The 21,917-nt window shown below is 38.1% G+C and overlaps 2 protein-coding genes across 3 annotated transcripts; one reads left to right on the top strand and one right to left on the bottom strand.

Moving 5' to 3' along the window:
- The first annotated feature begins 1,120 nt into the window (after positions 1-1,120).
- Positions 1,121-12,063, top strand: nprl3 (NPR3-like, GATOR1 complex subunit). Of its 2 annotated transcripts, XM_027285585.1 has the most exons (14): positions 1,121-1,581; positions 2,277-2,346; positions 3,835-3,873; positions 4,641-4,773; positions 5,801-5,875; positions 7,022-7,175; positions 7,365-7,446; positions 7,529-7,666; positions 8,823-8,979; positions 9,441-9,547; positions 9,785-9,914; positions 10,597-10,786; positions 10,869-11,061; positions 11,683-12,063. In XM_027285585.1, exons 1-14 carry the CDS (start codon positions 1,293-1,295, stop codon positions 11,846-11,848), a joined length of 1,923 nt encoding a protein of 640 aa, XP_027141386.1. In that variant the 5' UTR covers positions 1,121-1,292; the 3' UTR covers positions 11,849-12,063. The 2 variants fall into 2 exon arrangements, with proteins under 2 accessions (XP_027141386.1, XP_027141387.1); XM_027285586.1 differs by lacking the exon at positions 3,835-3,873.
- A 111-nt stretch (positions 12,064-12,174) lies between these two features.
- On the bottom strand, positions 12,175-14,805 carry mpg (N-methylpurine DNA glycosylase). Its single transcript, XM_010730525.3, has 3 exons — positions 14,413-14,805; positions 13,444-13,648; positions 12,175-13,255 (listed from the first exon to the last, which is right to left on the bottom strand). The coding sequence occupies exons 1-3, from the start codon at positions 14,632-14,634 to the stop codon at positions 12,804-12,806; spliced, it is 879 nt and encodes a 292-aa protein (XP_010728827.3). The 5' UTR covers positions 14,635-14,805; the 3' UTR covers positions 12,175-12,803.
- Between the last annotated feature and the right edge of the window lie 7,112 nt (positions 14,806-21,917).

Raw genomic sequence — 21,917 nt, 5'->3', positions numbered from 1 at the left:
TCTCATTTTAGCTTCTTGCTGAAATCATCACTATATGTGTGGGTGCCAAGTTTGGCTCCGCCGGCATCAACCCTGATGCCCAAGCAGCTTGGCAGAAGTTCCTGTCTGCGGTCGTCTCTGCCCTGGGCAGACAGTACCACTGAGTGCCTGGAGACGCATTCCACAAATGTGCAGCAGTTCTACAAGTGTTTTCAGAATGTTGCCAAAGACACAAAATAAAATTCAAATGAAATAGCCCACATCTCTTTGCGTGATCATTTGTATTTTTCTTTTAATTAGCTATAATTAATTCTCTCCTTAGGACAGAATGTACAAAGCAATACTTTGAAGAACCTAAGATACAAAAAGGTATGCTTCCAGAAGTCTTATTTCCTATAGTCTTTAGTGTTAACCAACAGTGTAGAAAATATAAAAATAAAGAAAAAACATTTGAAGAAGAAGGTTTGTCCAAACTTTTGAAAATTAAATTCAATTATTTGCCATGATTTATCTTTGGGAGGGAGACCTTCCTTTAAAATGTGCAATTTGATATAAATGGGTGCGGACATCTGAAATGAATGATAACACTGCATCAAAATATTGTGTCATGAAGACGACAAGTTGTATAAGTGCTGTGAACTTCAGATAGTCAAATGAGTTTAGAAAAATATCGTCGGACAGGCTATTACAAATTCAAGATATTTCATTATTTTAAATGTGTATATTTAACATAAAAATCTATCTCTCTTCACTGTGACGTAACAAAGAGCGTCATGCACAACCTAGTATTTTTTACTATGATTTAATTAAGTAAGTTTAATTAGGTCTGCAGCAGCATATATTCAGACTTCATTCAATATATTCAGACTTCATTCAATATATTCAAGGTTCACTCCATATATTCAAAGTTTCATTCAATATATTCAAAGGTTTCATTTCCTGAACGGCATGCCATAATTCGAAATGGCTATATATTTTATTCTTATTTTATATTTTTTTATGGTCAGAAATATTTATAGAGCGTCTCACATCTGTTAATAACATTTGTAATTTAAACATTTATAAAATGAAGTCTCAACACTTTTCATAAAACTGTAGAACATTGTGTGTTATATAATAATAACTGATATACAGGAAAGCACAAGGGGGGAACTTACGGCCGTCTTCTCTGTTCCAGCCGAACATTTTTGAATGTAACACAAAACAATCGCGGCTGTACGTGGATGTGCGGTAGGGGAGACTTGGTGTCAGGCCTGTCAGGACAAGTCATGAAGTCATGTAGACTGTAGTTTGTCCACAGTCGGTGTCTGTGTATGGCAAACATTACCACGAGCTTCACGCACAGCGAGCTGACGTCCACACAGACCCACGACCTGTACTGCGCCGCAGCTGACAGCTATGCTACCATGATGTTCAACCCGTCAGCTGGGTCACCGGATGACCGAAAGTCCATGTACAGCCAGCCACAAAACAACGTGTACAAAACCGGAGACAAGACGAGCCCTATAAGCGTCATACTGGTCAGCTCTGGCAGCCGGGGGAACAAACTACTTTTCCGATACCCTTTCCAAAGAGTGGCTGAATGTCCGTCATCCCTCACAGGTAGGCGTCACTTCATTCAGGGAAAGCTGTGCCTTCACTTTCACATCATGACACATGGGATGGACAAACTAACAAACACGGACCTACAATGTCATGTAGTCAAATACAGCAGCCTCTGCCATGCTAAGGCCGCAGGAAGCAAATGAGAGGTTTGTTTCGCTTCACTTGTGGCCCTTGTTCCTCTTTCTGAAACACTGTGTCCATGTTGTTTGCATTTGAGCTTAGGATATTCATATGTTGATAGATTTGATGCAAATATGAACTGTGATTTAATTACTTCATAGTGTCCTTGGCTATTTTGCCCACCACCTGGAAAAAAAACTCAAGATTTTAATGTACTTGCACAAGCTGAATAAAATCTAGCCGTATTTCTGAGGTGTGACTTTTATGTAACTTTCATGTGGTTTTCATCCACTGGGTGCAATTCGTGTGGCAGAAATAGGTCAAACAACAACAATGGTCACAAGTATACCCTTACCAACAGAGAAAAAGACCCTTAATAACTTAATAACTATGCTTCATACAGTTTGACACAACACCTCTCTGACACTCTTTGACCTTCACATTGTTGTTAAAACATCTTGTTTGTTGTGGCTTTTATTGGGGCTAAATCTTGAGCTATTATTTTCTTAATCTGCGTCAATAATCAAGTGAGATAATTATGGTTATTAATTGTTATTATTTCTATCCACCAGCAAAACAACGAAGTCCATATGCATTGAACACAAGTGGGGATGGTCTCGAAGATCAAGACGGCGACTCAAGGTATTTTCTTTGGTCCTCATTTAATATTACTGGGTTTCTAAATTAATTATAGGGTATTGACTGTAGGTGGGCACAGCCAATTTAAAGATCCACATGAGACATTCTTTCCTTGTGATTGATTTTTGATTTTTTTCATCTACCTTATTGTGTTTTTCAGGGTGAATTTAGAAGTGTCTAATGTGTATTCACGTGGCTTAGGTGTATTGTCCTCAAAATGAAGTTACAAGACAAAACAAACAGCTCACCATATATATAAATGTCCATTCAAGTTTGCCAGCGTCTCAGCTGCTGATTGTTCATCTGGTAATAAGAAGAAGCCTCCAGCTTCTCCCCTTTACCTCCAGCAGTGAGAAAAAGTGGTGTTGATTGTATCGACATGCTTTAAATAAACAAGCTCACCACATAAGACTTTTTCTAAGCTCAGCGTTAAAACTCGGACAAGAACGTGTCAATTGTAGAAAATAGTAAGAGTAAAAACAGGAAAAATAGGATGTTAATAGTGCAGCATCATTTAATTGTTTTATTAGACAATCTACAGAATTGAATAAGGGATATGACAATAATTCAGATCAGTCACATGGTGTTCAATCACTATACCATGTGTTAAAATATGTTTTATCATTTAATCATATTAAACTAAGGGTCATGTATTGTTCATAGTATAAACTGTTGGAGGTAAGCCCCATGAGAGTGAATATACTGAAATTAAACATGCAGCATGTGAAAAAAGCCACAAATCTTCAATTGAGAAAGTTTATTATAAATAGTGAACAAACTACTCTGTGATATAGCCACACATGGATATTATGCTGTGTCTTTTTGAATGGTAATGCTGGTCATCGGTTGGTGGGTTGGTTGGTTTTTGGTCACAGGGCTGTAAGGAGCAGCCACAAGTGATCATTTCAACTCTTCTATCAATAAAGCTCACCAAGAATAATCAGATTAAACTGATACAAGATTATGGAATCTTTTTTTCTTTTTCTTTTGCTCATTTCTTCCTTGCAACTCCACTTCCACTTTTGTAGTACGTAGTCCAGTTTAACTTTTTAATTAAAAATATAGGACTTTTTAAGGGGGTTACACTGGGAAACTGACACTTGGGACCACAGTTAATTAATAAATAGTTGGTGTTGTTATATGGCCATTCATTTTTTTTTTTTAGGTCTTACATTCCTAGATACATAATATGGTTTTCATTATTTAGGTGCTTTATGACCGTTTTAAGTTGGTATTTAACTTTAATTTATCTATATATACTGATATAAACTAATATAAACCTGTTTTAACATTAATGACATTCATGCTCAGTCAGGACAAAAACTTGTAATTTGCTTGAATCAACATGCAGAGCAGCATTTTCACGTCACAGTATCACATGTTTGTTTGGGTTGTTTTGATGTCCATTTTATGCATTCAGCCCAACTGTGTGTTGCATTTTCCTTTTTGTTTGCTTTTTCCTTCTTTTTTATGGCCCAATTCCCATTTCAGAGAACAATCTCCACTAACTGACGAACAGTTGGTAGCAGGGTAAGACCAAATCATTCTAAACCACCTTTCCTTCGCTTAGATCACCCCTGTCTTTTTTTATCCCCTTCTTTCCTATTTTGTGTCCTTTATGGATCCCCAACCCTAATCTCAGTAAAATCTCTGTAAATTATCACTAGCAGATCCGGTTAATGAGTGTTTTGGTTAATTTGGGATTTCGTTTTTTTTTCCTCCTCTGTACTGTATGCCCTTTTAAAGACAAAAAAAAAAAATCCAACAGTTTAAAACATTTTTAATTCACATTGATTATATTACCTTAAGCATGTAGACTCAGCATTACAAAACAAAATGCAAATCAAATGCAAACTACAATAAAGCAGCTACTACACATCCTTTTCAAATTGTGTTGGTGGGGTAAGTCTACAGTGTGTTTAATTTTTTTATTTCTGGAAGTTAACACCTTGATTTTTATCCCTTTGATTGCAGCATGAGTTACTTAAGTCAAACCAGCATGTGTCTTTCACATTCTTCATTCATACAGCGACTTCACTGTTTCTGCAAGGAGGCCTCTTCCTCTTTTCTCCTCTTCAGTAGCAACACAAACTTTTTTTTATTTGTACTCTCATTATTGAATTACATTACAGGCAGATGCATCTGATTAACGCAACCCCTCTTATAGACAGGAATGTAAAGAAAAAGTAAACAAACAGCTAATTTAAACTCTGTTACTTGTCCCAGCTGTTTCTGTACTGTAACTCTCATCCCACCCAGCACACATTTCTTATTATCTCTGTTCTTCCTTCTCAAAGGTTCTCTGACATCATCCTCGCCACCATCTTGGCCACCAAATCTGACATGTGTGGAAAGAAGTTTGAACTGAAGATAGACAATGTTCGATTTGTTGGTCACCCTACTCTCCTCCAGCATCCTCCCATCATTCAGGTCAGCAACAAAACAGCTCACACTAAAAACAAGTCTTTCTTGATTTGAGCTAATGTTCCATTAAGTGTAAAGAAAATGCAGTTCTCTTCTGACCTGTTAACTTTTACAGACATTGTTGAAGTCAAAAAGTTTTAATTAGTAGTCATTTGTAAATGTATTTTGATGAAATGAAACAATTTCCCTACAGGGATTAATAAAGTACTTCTGATTCTGATATTTTGCAATAGCTTAAGCTTAGATAGTTATTATAAACTGCATTAGACACCTGTGATTGATAATATTGATTATTACTACTATTGTTATCATTATAGTATTGATGTGTCTTGTCATTTGGCTTTAATGAGGCTATAAAGCCACTTCTGCGTTCACTGTGACCCTCTAAATGTAACTTTGGCAGGTTAGTGTTCACTTCAGCACTGCCCTCTAGTGACAGTTTTTTTTCTGCTGATTCATCACTGTATGGCCAAGATGAAGGTATTTCGCATGGGGATGGAGTCAGTGACATGTGAAACAACAATTCAGTAGCACGTGCATAGTATTACTTTCAGCTACTCTCATCAGATAACCACTTCAGAGTATCTTTGGCCAAAAAGCTCATTTCAGTCCCATTGCAATATTTATTTTAAATAAGGCCAAGTACACTACACCCCTTTTAATGAAGTTTTCTTTTTCTATTATTTATTAATAAAAGAAGGAATTGTTTGTGTTTTAATTAAATTTTCCGTGACTCTTCCATGGGGTTTGTTTTTATGTTGATTGTGGGCCCCTAATCTAAAACAATCCTTATGTGATGAACATTTTTAATCATCATTAATAAATATATGGTGCTTCAGTCAAAATAACATAAACCACATTATACTGTATTTCAACAAAACCAACTGTACCTGGAAAGTTACCTTACAATCTCAACAAAGATGGAACATTTTGAGTTTGACCAAGGTTGATTAATTGCAGAACTATCGTACACTATTGTATAAAAAAATTGTGCTTAATTAAGATATATATGTTTTCTTTTCTTTCTGTGCAGGTTTCTAAGACAGATCCTTCACCTAAGAGAGAAATGCCTACAATGATCTTGTTTAATGTGGTGTTTGCACTAAGGGTGAGACTTATAATTAATATAGTTAAATTGGAATAGTGGTGTTTTTTTGCTGTGTGAAAATGGTAATGTTCATTTTGCAAATAAATACAATTTTTATTTTATCATGGTACAATTAAGTCAGCTGGCTGGGTGGGACATGGGTTGTGTTCTGTTAATCTGTGTGTCTCTCGAAGGGGAGGGGTGTGTCAGAGTGATAGTATTCCAGTACACTCTATCTTTGCAAGCATGGGAACTCAGAGAGTGGAGGAGCCAATTTATTATGCATAATCATACTGCTCAGTAAGGCGTTGCCTGTTCCAGCCCATGCTGAGTCACTGTCCCAGTTTAGCTGAGCTGGGGCAAGAAGTGCTCAGTCATGTTTTGGCAATAATATTTGCCTAGTAACTGTGGGTAATTTTCCGTAGTCACTGTATATCAGGCCAAGTCAAGTCAAGTCAAGTCAAGTCATGGGGTCATGATGGGATCATTTTGTGTATTTCAGAATTAATTTCATGACATTTAATCATTCACAATTCAAATATATACACCAGTAAATTGTTTTGTATGATTTTGCATTCTCATTAATACAGATTAGGTTTGTTTTTTGTTTTTATATTTACTTTAAAATAAAATGATGGCAGCTGATCTACTACAATGCCAAGAGATGATTTTGGTCTGTGACCACTTATTTTATCTCATTTGCATACCCGAGAGGAACAGCATATTAGAAACTTTTCTGACGCAGCCTCAATAAAAACTGAACAATATGTTCTACTGTGATATGACTGCAGTGATGAAGATTGTACGGGTTAGCTAATAAACTGTGAACTCTGTTGAGACAGACAGTGGCTAAATATATATATATATACAAGTCATATATATATATTATATTATATATATATAATGCAAATCTGGCTTGTATTAAATCTTTAGCTCACATAAAGGAGCTAAAAAGTCATTTAAATATTAAAGGCACATACTGCTTATGTTTGACAGTTCAACAGTTAACAGGCTGGTAATATTTCACAGGAATATTAACTACAAAGCTATGAGCTACAAATTAAAGCACCAGCAGTTAAGTCACTGAACCATTTCTGTAACTAACATATTTTTGTCATAATTACACTGTTTAAAAAATGCCTCCCTCTCATGTTTGACCCTTTACAGGCAAATGCTGACCCATCAGTCATTAGCTGCATGCACAACTTGTCACGCCGCATCGCAATAGCCCTACAGCACGAGGAGCGGCGCTGCCAGTACCTGACAAGAGAAGCCAAACTGATGCTGGCTGTCCAGGATGAGATCACTACCATGACTGAGAGTGAGATATAAGCATCACACATTTACATTTAGTTACTTAGCTGACGCTCTTATCCAAAGTGACTTACAAAAAAGGGACACAGTCATGGTACAGTGCCACTCGGACATGTACACTAAGACAGTTATGATTAATTATAGTTGATATCCAAACATATATTTTGACAGTGTTTTCTGTTTTTCCTGATCAAAGCGGATGGAAGCCCCCAGTCCCCATTTAGACAAATTCTTCCCAAATGTAAGCTGGCCAGAGACCTGAAGGAGGCTTATGACAGGTATGTGTTAAAACACATGGTTATTTTTTACTATGCACAATAATAAGTATATTCATACAGCTGAATATTCATGTTTTTGCAGCCTTTGTACAACTGGTGTGGTGCGACTGCATATTAACAACTGGCTTGAGGTGAGCTTCTGTTTACCGCACAAGATCCACAGGATTGGTGGCAACTATATTCCCCCAGAAGCATTAGAGCGCAGCCTTAAGGCTATAAGGTGGGTTTTTGTCTTCGTGTACAGTATGTTTTTTTTTTATTACTTTGTATGGCTTAAAGAATATTTGCCATATTCTATGAATCTTTCATTTGACTAGCAGTAACTTGCTTATAGTAAATTGACACTGCCTTATACACTTTTGTACCTGGTTTCACTAAATAATAATATACACTATAAAAATACATACACACTTGGGAACACCCTAATCAGCAGTTATGTGGGACCCAGTGTGTAGAGGGAGTGTAGGGAGTGTTATCACACGTGTTGTTACAGATAAAATATTTGTATACAACATTTAAAAAGATATTTTTTTTTGTGTGTGTGTGTTTCGTAACCACTTTAGTTTAATTTACTATGTAAAATTACTTGAAAGAAATTTAGGAAAATTTAAGAAATTTAAGAAAACCTCATTTTATACTTGTTAATTTTGTTAATATGACTTTCCAAGTCATGCAAAACTGCAAAGCTGAGAATTGTCAGCTCAGAATATGAGAGGTAGAATATCCTAAGTCCTCCTGTTTGGGTAAACAAAACAATAAGAGATGATAAACCCTTAACCTTAACACACACACTTATAGGCCTAGGCCTATACATAAATCTCAAGTACTTTTAAAAATCCTTCCTAAACTGTTGTTAGATACATTGTTCACCCACAGCTCGTCTCGCTCAACAAGAAGACTCAGAACCTTGAAACTGACGACTTAGTCCCCATCAGTTCATGTCAAATGGAGTATTCTGTTTTTAACAGCTGATTAAGGGTATTTTGTGAACTTATTGACTCACTATTTACAACCTATAAAGAAAGCGTGCAAAGTTTTCTGTGGACCATACTGCCACCTATTGTTACTTCAGCATAGCTACATCAGAGTTGTTGTCAACTTTTCTCCTTTTATTTCTTTCTGTCTTTTGAAGCCGAACACAATATACAAATGTGAAATTAGTGCAAGTGCATCTAAGCCATGAAAGATGTTTTTATTTTTTTATTAATCAGAGCGGTTTGTTTTTGTCATATCCATGTACAGAACACCTACTGATCTGTTGTACAGACTGGTAATAAAGCTGATTCCTTCTGGCTTCTTTCAAAGTCACAGTCTTGATCTCTAAAAATTAGTTATGCTGATTCAGAGGCTGTATTATATGTTGTTTGATCCTCCAGACCCTATCATGCCCTGCTGCTGCTGGAAAGTGAGAAGGCACTGCTGAGTCAGCTTCCTCTGGACTGCTCGCCTGCAATGGTGCGCCTCATCAAAACCTGCTCAGCAGTGAAAAACCTGCAGCAGCTTGCACAGGACGCTGACCTGGCCTTACTTCAGGTATCACACTGCCTGCTTCAACGCTGCTTTTTACAACACCAGAAGCCAAATCTCTGAATTTAAAAGGCATTTATCTTAAAATTTGAAGCACTTTTTATTATTATTTCTTTAAATTTCTTCATTCAAGTGCATACAACGATTGATCTTTCTCATTCATAAATCACAAATAATGAGTTTGGTGACTGTATTGTAATTTGAAACTTTTTTCATTTAATTTTCATTTTACACAGACTGAAATGAGAAAAGTAAAAGCTGCTTACCCAGAGAGGTTGTTATTTGTGGTTTCTTACTGCCATCTAGTGGACAAGATATATACATTCAAAGCTTATCTGACACAACAGAACTCTGAGTAGTACATGACTTTTTTTCTTTTTATCTTCCTTTAAACTTTTAGTTGCAAAGCACATTATTTAGACCAGTTTTATTCACTTACATTGTTTTCAAATAATTTTCCCTCTTAGATCTTTCAAATTGCTGCTCACTTGGTTTATTGGGGAAAAGCAATCATCATCTACCCACTGTGTGAAAACAACGTCTACATGCTGTCTCCTCATGCCAACATCAGCCTGTGAGTGTTCATGATGGCCAGGCCATTGCCTTATAGTATATACGTGTCAAAAACTGTTCTTTATTGTTATTAAATTCAAATTTCCAAAGCCTGTAAATTTGTTGGATTGGACCATTGGCAGCACTTAGCATAGCTTTCGTTTTTACAACATTGTGGAAAATACATTCAAAGAAGCTGTGTTAATGGAAAAACTCTGTGTTTTCGAACAATGTGTTCCATCTCTCTGTCTTTGGATAGATACTCACCATTGGCTGAGCAGTTTGCCCAGCAGTTTCCTGGTCATGATCTGCCCTCCATGTTAGCCAAGTTCTCACTGCCTGTCTCCCTGGCTGAGTTCAGAAACCCCCTGGAAGCTCCTGCACAGGAGGTAGGATACACAGCAAATAACATTACGCTTTCACACTAAAACGCATGCACACTACACATATACTGTATGTACCTTAAGCCGGCCGGTCCTAAAATGTTTTTCAGAAAAAGAAAAGAACAGGAAATAAATAATAGTAATATTAAGAATTACTGTAAAAAGAAAAGTGAGACATCCCTTTTGGTTTTCAACGTAAATTATATATTTTTCTTAGATTTTTTTTTTTACCTATGTTAGTGAAATAGTCTAGTTTTAGTTAGTTTAACTAAAACATATAAGAGTTTTCTCTAATAATACAATTTATGTGCAAATTAAAAGCAAAAAAAAAGTGAAATTAGTGAATTCCTAGTAGGACTGTTACTGTAAATTTAGATACTGTATTGTAAGAGTAGAACCATCTGGTGTTCTCCTCCAATCCATCTTGTTTTGGCAGAGCAACTTGAGCGTTGATGAATTATAAATGGAAAGGGACATCAGCTCCAGTGTCCAACGGTCTCCATTTTTCATGAGAACAAGATCAAAGCCATGGCGCTTTGTTTTTGGCTCTATTTTGAGGCTGTACGCTACCTTCAACTGATTTACAACACATTTGGCCTGGTTAGGGTCATGAGTGTGCTCAGCTTCACTTGTTCAATATAATCCTGTGCTCAGCTGTGATGCATTTTGCTGCTCTGCTTCTGATCAGGCCCAGCTGATTCAGATGGTGGTGTGGATGCTCCAGCGCCGCCTGTTGATCCAGCTGCACACTTATGTCTGCTTGTTGGTACCACCCAGTGAGGATGAGCCTGGGTTGAGGGATGAAGACCCTCCACTTGCTGCCCGAGTGGGAGGCCGCAGTCTCAGCACCCCTAGTGCTCTCAGCTTTGGCTCCCCAAGTATGTCCACAATAAGCCCTCTCCTGTGCCCAACTCTTAGAGTTGTAACAGCCTAATAGATCTGTCTGCTTCCTGTGTGTAGCCAGCAGTGATGACATGACCCTAACCAGTCCCAGTATGGACAACTCCAGTGCAGAGCTACTGCCCGGTGGGGACTCTCCACTCAACAAGAGGATGACAGAGACGCTGCTTGCCAGTCTGTCAGAGCACGAGAGGCAGGTTATTCTTAACATCCCTGCAGCACAGAATCCAGAGGATCTGCGGATGTTTGCCAGGTAATTAAGCTCGTAACAGAAGTCTAATGTATATAATGTGCTTTTCTTTCTGTGCAATAAATTGGTCAGCTCTTGTGCATACACACAAACCTACATGAGAAAGCAGTTGGTGGGACTAAAAAATATGGCTAAATATAACCAGTCTGACACACCACTGTGCTCTGACACAGATGGCAATCAAAATTTTATCGGACTTGCACAGTGTGACCTACAGTAAACTTAGACGATTGCTGTTGTCTAGCAGTCTAAAGGCGCCTTAACAGCTGGGACAAATTTTTATGACGATGTTAAAAGTTTCTCAGGAAATAATAAGATATTTGTGCAGTGGTTCGGAAAATAGTTATTTTCATTGCATTCACAGAAAATTGGGACATTTAATTGGAAAATTAGCTGGAGACTTGAGATAGTTTGCCAGGTGTTAGTTGTGCTCATGTTAAAAATAGAATATCTAGAAAACTTTTAAATCCAGAAATCAGTGTTGTGTGTTACACACTGCACAGTAATGACAAATGTCCTCAGAGCTGCAAAAGTCCTGTCACACGGTTGATTTACCCTGCTAATAATTCCGCAAAACTGTAGCGCTAAACCAATTTTTCTGCTTGTTATTTTGACCGCTTTCAGGCTGCTTCACTATTTCCGGGGACATCACCACCTGGAAGAGATTATGTACAACGAGAACATGAGGCGCTCGCAGCTCAAGACGCTGTTTGACAAGTTCCGCAGTGTCCTTGTGGTGACCAACCATGAGGATCCCATTATTTCAATCTTTCAGTCACCCATGGAGTAGTGGTGCAGAGACAGCTCTCACCAACTGGAAAATATGTCAGTTTGAGAGCAGTTTATTTACTGCTGTACTCACAGTTAAGTGCTATTGCTCAGCGATGTTTTAAATTGAACACAGTTGCATTAATGTGTGCAGATTTACAAAATTCAGAAAGTGTTTTTTTCTTTTATGAGCCAATGTTTGTTTACATTATTAAATTATTTTGTACATACCAGAAATGTCTCAGGTGTTTACTCTGAATATTGAAAAGATCAGTGTAGTGGGGATTTTCCTTCATCTCCCTGTCCCAGATGTGTTAGATCATCTGTCCTGACTACAGAGGGGCACACTGTAATGATCATTCCAGACCTCCAGCTACCTCTCCAGGAATCCCAGAGGTGGGGAGAAAAAGACGGCAAGAAAAGGAAGACTCTAAACATCAGACGGGCTGTTTTTGCTTTGAGGGAAGCAGAGCGTTCCAAACATCTGTGAAATCACTGAGGAGAGAATTTCGAGTATAAATCTGCATTAAAACCAGATGAAACAAAAGACTCATGAGTGAGAAAAGATGCATTTCAGAACAGATATTATAATATGGGCTGATAAATTGAGTCTTACTCTAGTTGACTTAAGTTCTAATCTTATTTAGCACAACTTTGCATCAGTATTATAAGCACGTTTTAAGCACACTGTTAACATGAGTAGCACCTTATAAGATGGATGAGGAACATTTTGTACAATTTATACAGATTAGAATTTAGACTTTGACACAGTAATGGAGGTTACTCTACCATGTTGACACATTATAAAAATATATACTTGAATTATTTCAAAAATATTAATTAACCATACACACAAGAAGTAGTGTAAACTTTGGCAAGCAAACAAAAAGTCTAAGATTTTATACAGCCGTAAATGGCTGTATAAAAATAAGTCCACAAAGTGAACAGATGGTAGAGTAGTTTCAGGAATATTCCTGTTAAGTCCTTTTGACGTTGTGCTGTCCTGTGTCAGACTGCACGTCAGAGGGACCTAAATCGTTCTTTACGTTTCCAGGCAGAGACTGTTTTTCTGCCTCTTTATTCACTACGCTAACACAGGGGTGCCCACGAAGATAAAACCGCCATGGCTTCCTGGCCCATTCCCCATGGGACTCAATTCCAATGCGTGGTGCTGATACTATATCATTGGGGTCTGTTGGATTTGTACTGGGGTCTCTTTCTAGCCACACCTCAGGGTCTGTGGCTAGGTCTCGGCGGTCAAAACAGCGGGGTATGTCTAGAGCCTGGCACAGCTTTGAAGGTCCGTTGCAGAGCTCTTTGTCCTTCAGTTGGCGGGATCCCTCTTTGCGTCTGGCTGCCCTCAGCTGCCTCATGATGGGCTGACCCTGCAGAGGTTCAAGGGAGCGTAGCAGCACGGCAGCACCCTCCCCTATGAAAAACAGTACATAATATGCATCAGTCAGCAAGGCTTCTCCCAATGTCCTTCCTTTTGCCCTTAACCCTTTGAAAACAGAAAGCGTCCCTATAAAGATTTAATGTTATCAATGATAAACACCATCAGTAGGAAAAGTGGCATAATTAATCACAATGAACAGCTTTGGGGGTAATTGCTTTCACCTTCACTAGACACGTTCATACAGAAGTAGATGCCATAGATCGGATAGACATAAATTGTGCCAGGCTGCATAAACATGGCTGTGTTCCTCTCAGTGCGTTTGCCTCCTGCTGAGTGTGAGGCTTTGTCCTCCCCCCCAAGGTAAGCTTCCGTTTCCACTATTCTTCCTCGCAGCTCAGTGCCATCCGCACACCTGCGGACCAAGATCTGCAGGGACAAGAACAAAGACAGATTATGCTTCATTATGATTTGCTGATTATTTAGTAGTCAACACATGATAATGACAAAGCTCAGCTCCTATGATTCAAAGTTGAATAGTTCAATATTTTCTTCTATGACAGTAAACTCCATATCTTATTGCTATATACCCACAAAACTAAACACCTGAAGATGAGGACTTGTAATTTATCAATTACTCATGAAAGTGATCTTTGCAGCCCTTCATTCAAGGAAAGTAGTCTAGATGTATTTTATTGTAGTTTGGGATTTTGCAAGACCATGTAGGTTTGTTGGTCTGTTGATGCTTTAAAGACAGACCCACTAAACTGTGTTTGAACTGTATTTTTACTACTACTACTACTAATAATAATAATAATAATGATACAAACAGGATACTCAGGCAGAAATAGCAGAGAACCAACAAAGCAAGATAAAAGATTTAAGAATGTGGTAATGGCAAAGGACATTTCAAAGATGAGACAATTAATTAATTAATGAGTAATTAATCATTTTAAAATAAGACAAAAAGATAAAATAATAAATTAAATAAGGCAACAATAAAATTATAAAAAATAAGTAAAAAAACACACATTACATACGACCCATACACATTCACACACCACTTTTGGACTTTCATATACAGACTGTTTTGCCTTGTTTTTAATTGTTTACCCTGAATGCTGCATAGATATCATTACCCATGCTAATGGATGAATGGATGTAACATTATTAACGTGAGATGGCAGCATTACCTTGCCGAGGAATGCTTTCGACAAACTGAGGCAAGGTTGTTGGAAGAAATCCTCTCCCAGTCTGTCCTTCTTGGTGAAATAATGACTTTCACAGTCAGCGGGCTTCTTCAGCTCAGCAGGTGACTCCATCAGATCAAAAACACCGTGTTTATTTTTATTTGCTGCTTTTTCGGGCGCTGCTCCTGCTGCTAATGCTAGCAGCTTTCTTTTTCTTCCCGCCATAACGTTACCGAGAAACACTTCAGACTACAAAATGACACTATCCCTTCATGTCTACAACACTGACATTTTAAAACCATTTAACTACTTCTCCTGTAGGCTAATGTTATCATTAGCCTACAGGAAGTAGTTACTGACTACTGTTTTGGATCTCTTAAAGGGACCGCGCACCATTTTAGGCTGACTAATTATGTTGGGATGTATTGTTTCCTATCCAAGCTGTGAGAAGAAATGTCCAGCTTATGTCTTTTTTCTTCCCCCACAAAACATGCAAACATGACAAACAACCAAATTTACTGATGAGGTAAATCCTCCCCCAACCGTGTGGCCTTTTCCTGCTGCTCTCTTATCTTTTCAACCTCATTTGAAAACAGACCATTCTAATAAGAGGTTATAAATAGAGCTGGTGTGTTCATGCCTGCCTGTGCCCAGGAAGTGGGTGGCGCCAGTTTGGCCCCAGGCACTGTGGGTCCATGTGGTTTTCTGGAAGACTAACAGTGTGTGACATGGTGCCATTCCACAGACTACAACTTTATCAGGAAAAGTATGAGTTTGCAGTACTCAAAGCACTCCGCTGATCCTAAAGCTCATGACTTATTTAGGATTGACATTGACTGATATAAGAATGATGGGTGACTGCTAGATAGATAGGTAAATGCATAGGATGAATGAATACATATTTAAAATAGATTAGATAAGTGTTATGTTATGAAATAGATGTATCTCTGTGAAATAGTTGGATACACTGAAGTTTTTATTTTTGAGATGTATAGCTAACAGATGACAAATTTTGCTTTTTGTTCACTTATATGTTGCTGCCAGTTACTTAACAGCCATCAGATTAATGCAGTGAAGTAAAGAACAACATTAGACACCCTGCTGAAGTTTTTTTTCTCGTGTCTTTATTCTCATGTGTTTTGCACCACTGGTAATTTGAGGGGGTCTTTTTCTCCTTCCCTGAGGTTTTAATTTGGATTTGAGACTTTTCTTTTCAGCTGGAGATTGACCTTATCTGTTTCTGCAGCTTGTGCAGAGCGAGTCTGCTGGGAGATGAAGACAAACTAAGGAAAACAAAATAGGGTAGATACACTGTCTTTATTTCCAGCATGGTCATTTAATTGCTCAGGCTTGTTCGTCTGCTGGACTCAACTTTGACAGTGCAGTTCTGCAGAGCCTGCAGAGCTTTCTTCAGCTGCAGTGTGATCTGAAAAGCCTTTGTGATTTGACTGGTTTGACTTTTTCTGTCCTGCTGTAGCTGGGTTGGTGCTTTGTTCACCCTATCTACAATAATCGTATCTGTAAGAAGTACCAATTGAAATTGAACCCTATAAGAATGACCAAGAATCATCACACAAAATATATATATTACAGTTTAGTTTGTGCCTCAGTTGTAATTACACCTTTTCATTGATGATTACATTAAATTATATTATATAATCAATGCTGACTAGTCTACTCAGTGTGTTATACAATGAAAAACAAGCTATGATTCTAAAATAGGCTATATTATGTGCATCAGTGCCACAGAGCTGTTTTTCATGTTTATTTTAGTTATGGACTTCACGCAGGTGATCGCGCCTGGAGCACAACATTTTTTTTTCATATTGGGGCCTTTTTTTTGTGTTATTGCTTATTCGATAATAGCCAGCACGACATGCTATCCAGTTGAACCAGTTGGAACCAGCAATAATTCTGGTCATAAAGACCTGGACTGATTTATTAAACCAGGATATGATCCAGACAGAAATCTGCTCTGCTATGTTCAGCAGAAAAGGTCCTGGCATGGGTTGTTGATTTTGTCATAGCTGGTGAACCGGTGGAGGCCATTGTTTGCTTTGACTGTGTTTCCACTGCCTGTCAGCAGTGATGGTGAGGTCTGGGTCAGGCAGCTTTCATTGTTGCTGCCACTGATAATCTTAGCAGCCACAGCTTGGCTGTAGCATTGAATTCTGGACCACTTTCAACTCCAGCAGTCACTGCAGTGATAGTGACGCTGAGCATCGACGCCAGAGACTCATCTGTGTGTGCAGATGGACGAGCAGAATGTAGGCAGACTGAAAATATCTTACTACACTGTGAGTCACAGAATCCTATGAAGAAATGGGCTTGATCTGCATGGTAAAATTTCCTCACATCATGCAGTGTTTAGAAAGAATAACTATATAACTAATAAATAATATTTCTTTTTGATACAAGTTATGATCCTTTTTATTCAAATTCATGAATAAAATGAAGTGTTTACATTTGCTCTAACTTTTCACAAATCTGTAAATATTTATTAATTTATATAATGATGTTCTGTACATAGTTTCAGTACCACGACAGACTGGCATATGTGGTTTATATCTGGCTGTATGAAAACATTACATCCAATACATGACTGAAATGGATTGGCCAAAAATAATACAACTATTTTTTCCTGTCATGTTTATGATATCTTAGATCTGAATGCTAGTAACATCAGGGTTTCCAATTTAATAGTTACCCACATTAGTGCAGCATGAATGCCCTCAAACATAAACTGTCACATATGGCATATAAACAAATCACGTAGTACAGCGGTAGTGTTTCAGCAGTGGGTACTGTGTTGCAATTGTAACTGTGAGACTTTACTGCATCTCTTTTATATGAGAGTCATGATTCAAAAAAGGACATCGCTGATGTTCCTTGTTGTAAATAAACACGGCAAACTATTAGTGGCAATGTGTCACAGCTTTTGAGCTGCTGAGATAACCTCTTGTTTTATACTGTGATTAAATTTGTAATTGCTTATATGACATCAACATATTTATAACTGATTTTAGTGTTAGCAATCCTCATTCCATTACAAGGTGTGGCAGTGAAGAGTCTTCTTCTGTTATCTGATAGTCCAAATAATCTTTCAGGCATTTTCACCATGAGCTGCTGCATAATGCCTTTTTTATATTACATATCATTTTATTCTTTTATCTTCTTCCCATTTAATCATTTTCTTCTGTGGGCCACCTGTCAGAAGAAAAAAACCCAGATTGATTCAATTATGTTTTAACATAAGATCAGTTTTCTGCATGCTACTTCTAATACAAATACTGTCCATCAGCCTCTACAATAGCTTCCACGAAACGTCTCCAGTGGCAGAACCTGTTAGTCATCTGCATTCTCAGTGTTTTATGGGATTAACTATTAATTGATGTTGACAATTAATGATTCATGAGTCCCTTTACTTGTTTGCTGTAGACATGTGGTGTGTCTTGCACTGAAGGGAGGGGGAAGTAGGAGGATTATTCCATGTGAGATCCAGTTCATACACCTGCACAACAGAGACATTGTCATGTAGAAACAGGGTTGCCCTTTTCCACATCTGGGAAGTCATGCTCACAGTTTTAACAAAACCACTGGTATATAAACACAGGTTAGGGAATTTGCATGCAACACATTCCTTGTATTTGTCCAGACCACATAGTTGTGTTCTGTTCTGCATTATTAAAATGAATGATGATTTAGTCAAATAGAAAGTCAAGTTCAGAGAGTTTAGTCTCCACCTATTGAGCAGAGACATGTGAGAAAGAAAAACAACTCTGCAGATCTACTTTTACAGTACAGTAAATAAACCAGTAGTAGTTTTGTTATACCATATAGCAGTTTCAAACATAAATGAAAGATTCAGTGACAGATTGAGGGCTGTTTTAGTAGATCATTAAAAGACAGAAACTCAGCCTTCCAGCTGTTTGGTTTATTGATTGAGCGTGCTCTAAAATCTCCAGCCCCCTGACATTTCTCGGTCTACTCCGATAACAGTTTCCTTGTCTCAGCTCACACCTGTGGCTCTGTGAACAACCGTTGAGTCAGGCAGGCAGGAGGAGGGTTGTCTGCAGGATTTTACTGGTCTTATCACGAAAACAAGGGAGTATAAATCTGCTTAACACGATCACACAGTGAAAGCCAGATTCATTCTGCTGTGGTATTTTGCAGTAGTACAATAGGTTCCCTTTTGCCAAAATACAAAGTATGTGGTTTCACATACTTCAGCTTCTACCGCTCTATTGATTGTGTGATCACTGCTAATTGCAAACAAAACCTTAAGATAACACCCTATTTCATTGGAGATTAAAATGTCTTTCAAGTAGGCCTATAAATCTCTGAAATGCCATTAACACTGACAATATAGATTGACATTTTTTGCTATAGCTAAATCAATAGACACAAAAATACATAGTCACATGCTTGTAAAAAGTATTTGGGCTTTTCTGAATATTTCTTTGATGTGGTAAACCATGTCACCCATGTTTGAAGAAAAACTTCTGTGGTCTTAACCCAGAAATCATGGTCTTCCCTCCACTCTTCTGCCTGGTTGAAGAAAGAGGAAACCATTTATTGACCGTCTGACGATGTCATTTTGGTTAAACATTACTCTTGCACTCAACCCTTTTATCTGTGTTTGACTGATGGGCCTTTTGGGGCCCATGAGTGCTCCTACAGGTCCTGCGTCGCTTCCTAATTGCTGCCGTTGCCCCAGCTTCAACCCTCCTCTATCCCAGGGGAAACTTTAGCATTAATTACTACAGCTTCATGGTATATCAATCAGAGACTCCCAGTAGGCTGCTGAACAGTCCTTACATGACAAGTAAACGTAAAAGAATTGATGAAGTTCAACAAACACATTCATGTAGTGGTAATACTATATTTTGCCCAATTTAGGAGCATGTCTCTGGATCAGCTTAATTTTCAGTGTGGCTATCAGTCATGTTGGCAGGGACGAGACCCGTGGGTGCAAGACTGAGAGGAAGACATGGGCTGAGAAGGAGCTCTAGCTCTTCATACTGTGACTGTGAAATACATACAGTACCAGTTGTAAGTACTGTCTGCTGTGTGCCTGTCTGTTGTATATTTTAGTTTACCCTCACCCTTTTAACTGTTTAGATATAATCTTAGTGTATCAGATTGTAAAAAAGGAACAGGATGTTTCTTGCTACAGATCTTACTTAGTGTATAGGGGGAGAGCTGCCGATAGTGTTGAGCAGTGGAGAAACTGTGGAGGAGGTGTAATTTTCAAAACCACACTTTAGACATTTATATTTCCTGAAGTGAGAATCCTGTTAGTGTTTGTATGTACAACAACAAATGTCTAACAAATGTAAAGCTGCTGAACAAGGATTGGCTCCTGGGAAACACAAGATCAACATTAACATCAACATCATTTACTGAAAAAACTGTGGTAAGTAAATCTCCATACATTATTCAAAAAAATCTAATTAGCTCAGGATTAATGCACCAAGACAAGTAACATAATACTGTATACAATAATATAACACTGCTGTCTGAGGAACATTTTAACCTTTAAGTGTTTTTTTGTATATTTTGCTAGTGTGCCTTTACTTCAGTAATATGGATTCTGGATAATGCAGGTTTTTATCATGGAATATTTTTATAGTGTGTTGGTCCTCCGCCATTGGAAGAAAGCTTTATTAGTCTGCTATTTCCAGTAGATCTGTAAAGAATACTACATAAAGCAGTCTTATGATCCCATGTTCTAGTAATGCAAACAAACTGTCTGCCCTGTCAGCATAAAAATGGGATCATATTATGTCTTTTTTTATTTTAATAGCAGAAAGGTCAGCAACACTGGCCACCACATTTATTGGAGAGTGGCTTAATCGAGAAGTACATCAAAGCAACCATGAAGGAGACTTTTCCAAGAACCTGAGCCGCTTGTGACCCGAAACCTCATCTGAGGAGAACCACATACTTGGTGCCCCTTGTCAGCACCTCAGAAACCTTCTGCTTCCTAACATCCATCTCTCTCCTGGGGAATATTCCCAGGTGGATCTGAGCTTTCACTAAAACCATAATGTACTAAAATCGTGCAGAGAGGAGTAGCAGTGAGCATTTATCTGATGCAGTAGAAGGGCTTCAACATCTTTTACAGTACAAAACAATGTGTTTCTGAAGTTGCTGACGTTCTGAATTGTTGCTGTTTTGCTAAAAACAACAACAACAAAAAAAACCTCTAAAAAAACAACCAGCGATTCAATATATCAACCCCTAAACTGAAGCGAGAATAACACAGTCTGTCTAACTGGTGGAAGTTTAAAAAATAAAAAATTCACATTCTACAGATATGCAGTCTCACAGATAATTGCTGTGAAAATGCCTTAGACCTGGTTTCAGTAAACTGTCTCACACTTGGAAATGCCCATGAGGTCTGTGTGAATTAATGATTAAGATGTGGCTGCAGAATGCGGCAAGTATGGAAGGGATGTCAGCAAAAATGATGTGAAAATAACGGCATGCCGCACATGTAAATCTCATTTTTGTGTGCATGGTGGATTCATTCATCCATATCTGTCTATCTCTGGATAGATTTGTATTTGGTTAGCAGGAAAGTCAGGAACATAGAGAGACGATCAGGATAGTCTTATCTGAGTTCTGTGACTCTACAACAAGAAACGTTAGGTCAGTTCAAACAGAGGATCAGCCCTGGGGCCTCCTACAACAATCTATAATAACACCCTTTGGTTTACTTTGTATGTTTGTGTGTTCACAATTCTTGACTAACACTCAGCCAGACCCAAATCCCAGGGTCATATGACACTGGCCTAATATCCAGTATGTGTATGCTCATTGATTTGAAGAAAATGAGTGGGTTTCTTCACTGGCTCAGTAATGAAGCAAGACTGTATAGTTCAACTGAAATGTACTGTGAGCATGGGCTTCATGGGCGGTTGTCCACTGATCATGTGATGTCATGATCATCATCCTGTCATGTGGAAAACATTGCATGGTTTGTCTAAAGATGAAGATAGACTACATGATTCTCATGAGTTATTAGAAAATCCATGACTTGAGTCTAAAATCTTCATATGTGAAGAATTAAGTCATTAATGAACAGTCATAGTATGGTATATTTATATATGGTATATTTCACTGCTCTGTTGATAGGAAATGCGTTGAATGTGGCATATATAGTAATCAACCTCACATTTATGGAAACATTTTATGAAAACAACAGTAACAACTTATTTTGATCTTTGTTTACAGTACTTGCAGCTAATGAGGATGTGCTGGTGTGCTCAGACATTTATTAGACAAAAATCTAAGTGTAAAATCTAAGTGTACTGGTTGAATTAGACATCAGTGGAGTGAATCACTGTAGATGGAGAGAGCGAAACCTAGGTTTCAGTCTCTGGAAGCCACTCTGGCTGATGATATCGCTTAGTCACCGCTGTAACCAGGAGAAGCAGCGCCTCCCTGTGTACACAGCGATTGGTTGGTGATCTTTGACGGGCTTGCCTTCTCCACAGACCGTC

Source organism: Larimichthys crocea, chromosome XII (assembly GCF_000972845.2).
Source record: "Larimichthys crocea isolate SSNF chromosome XII, L_crocea_2.0, whole genome shotgun sequence".
Classification (NCBI taxonomy): domain Eukaryota; kingdom Metazoa; phylum Chordata; class Actinopteri; family Sciaenidae; genus Larimichthys; species Larimichthys crocea.
The sequence above is the reverse complement of the archived record's forward strand: the minus strand, read 5'-3'. Positions and strand labels throughout refer to the sequence as shown.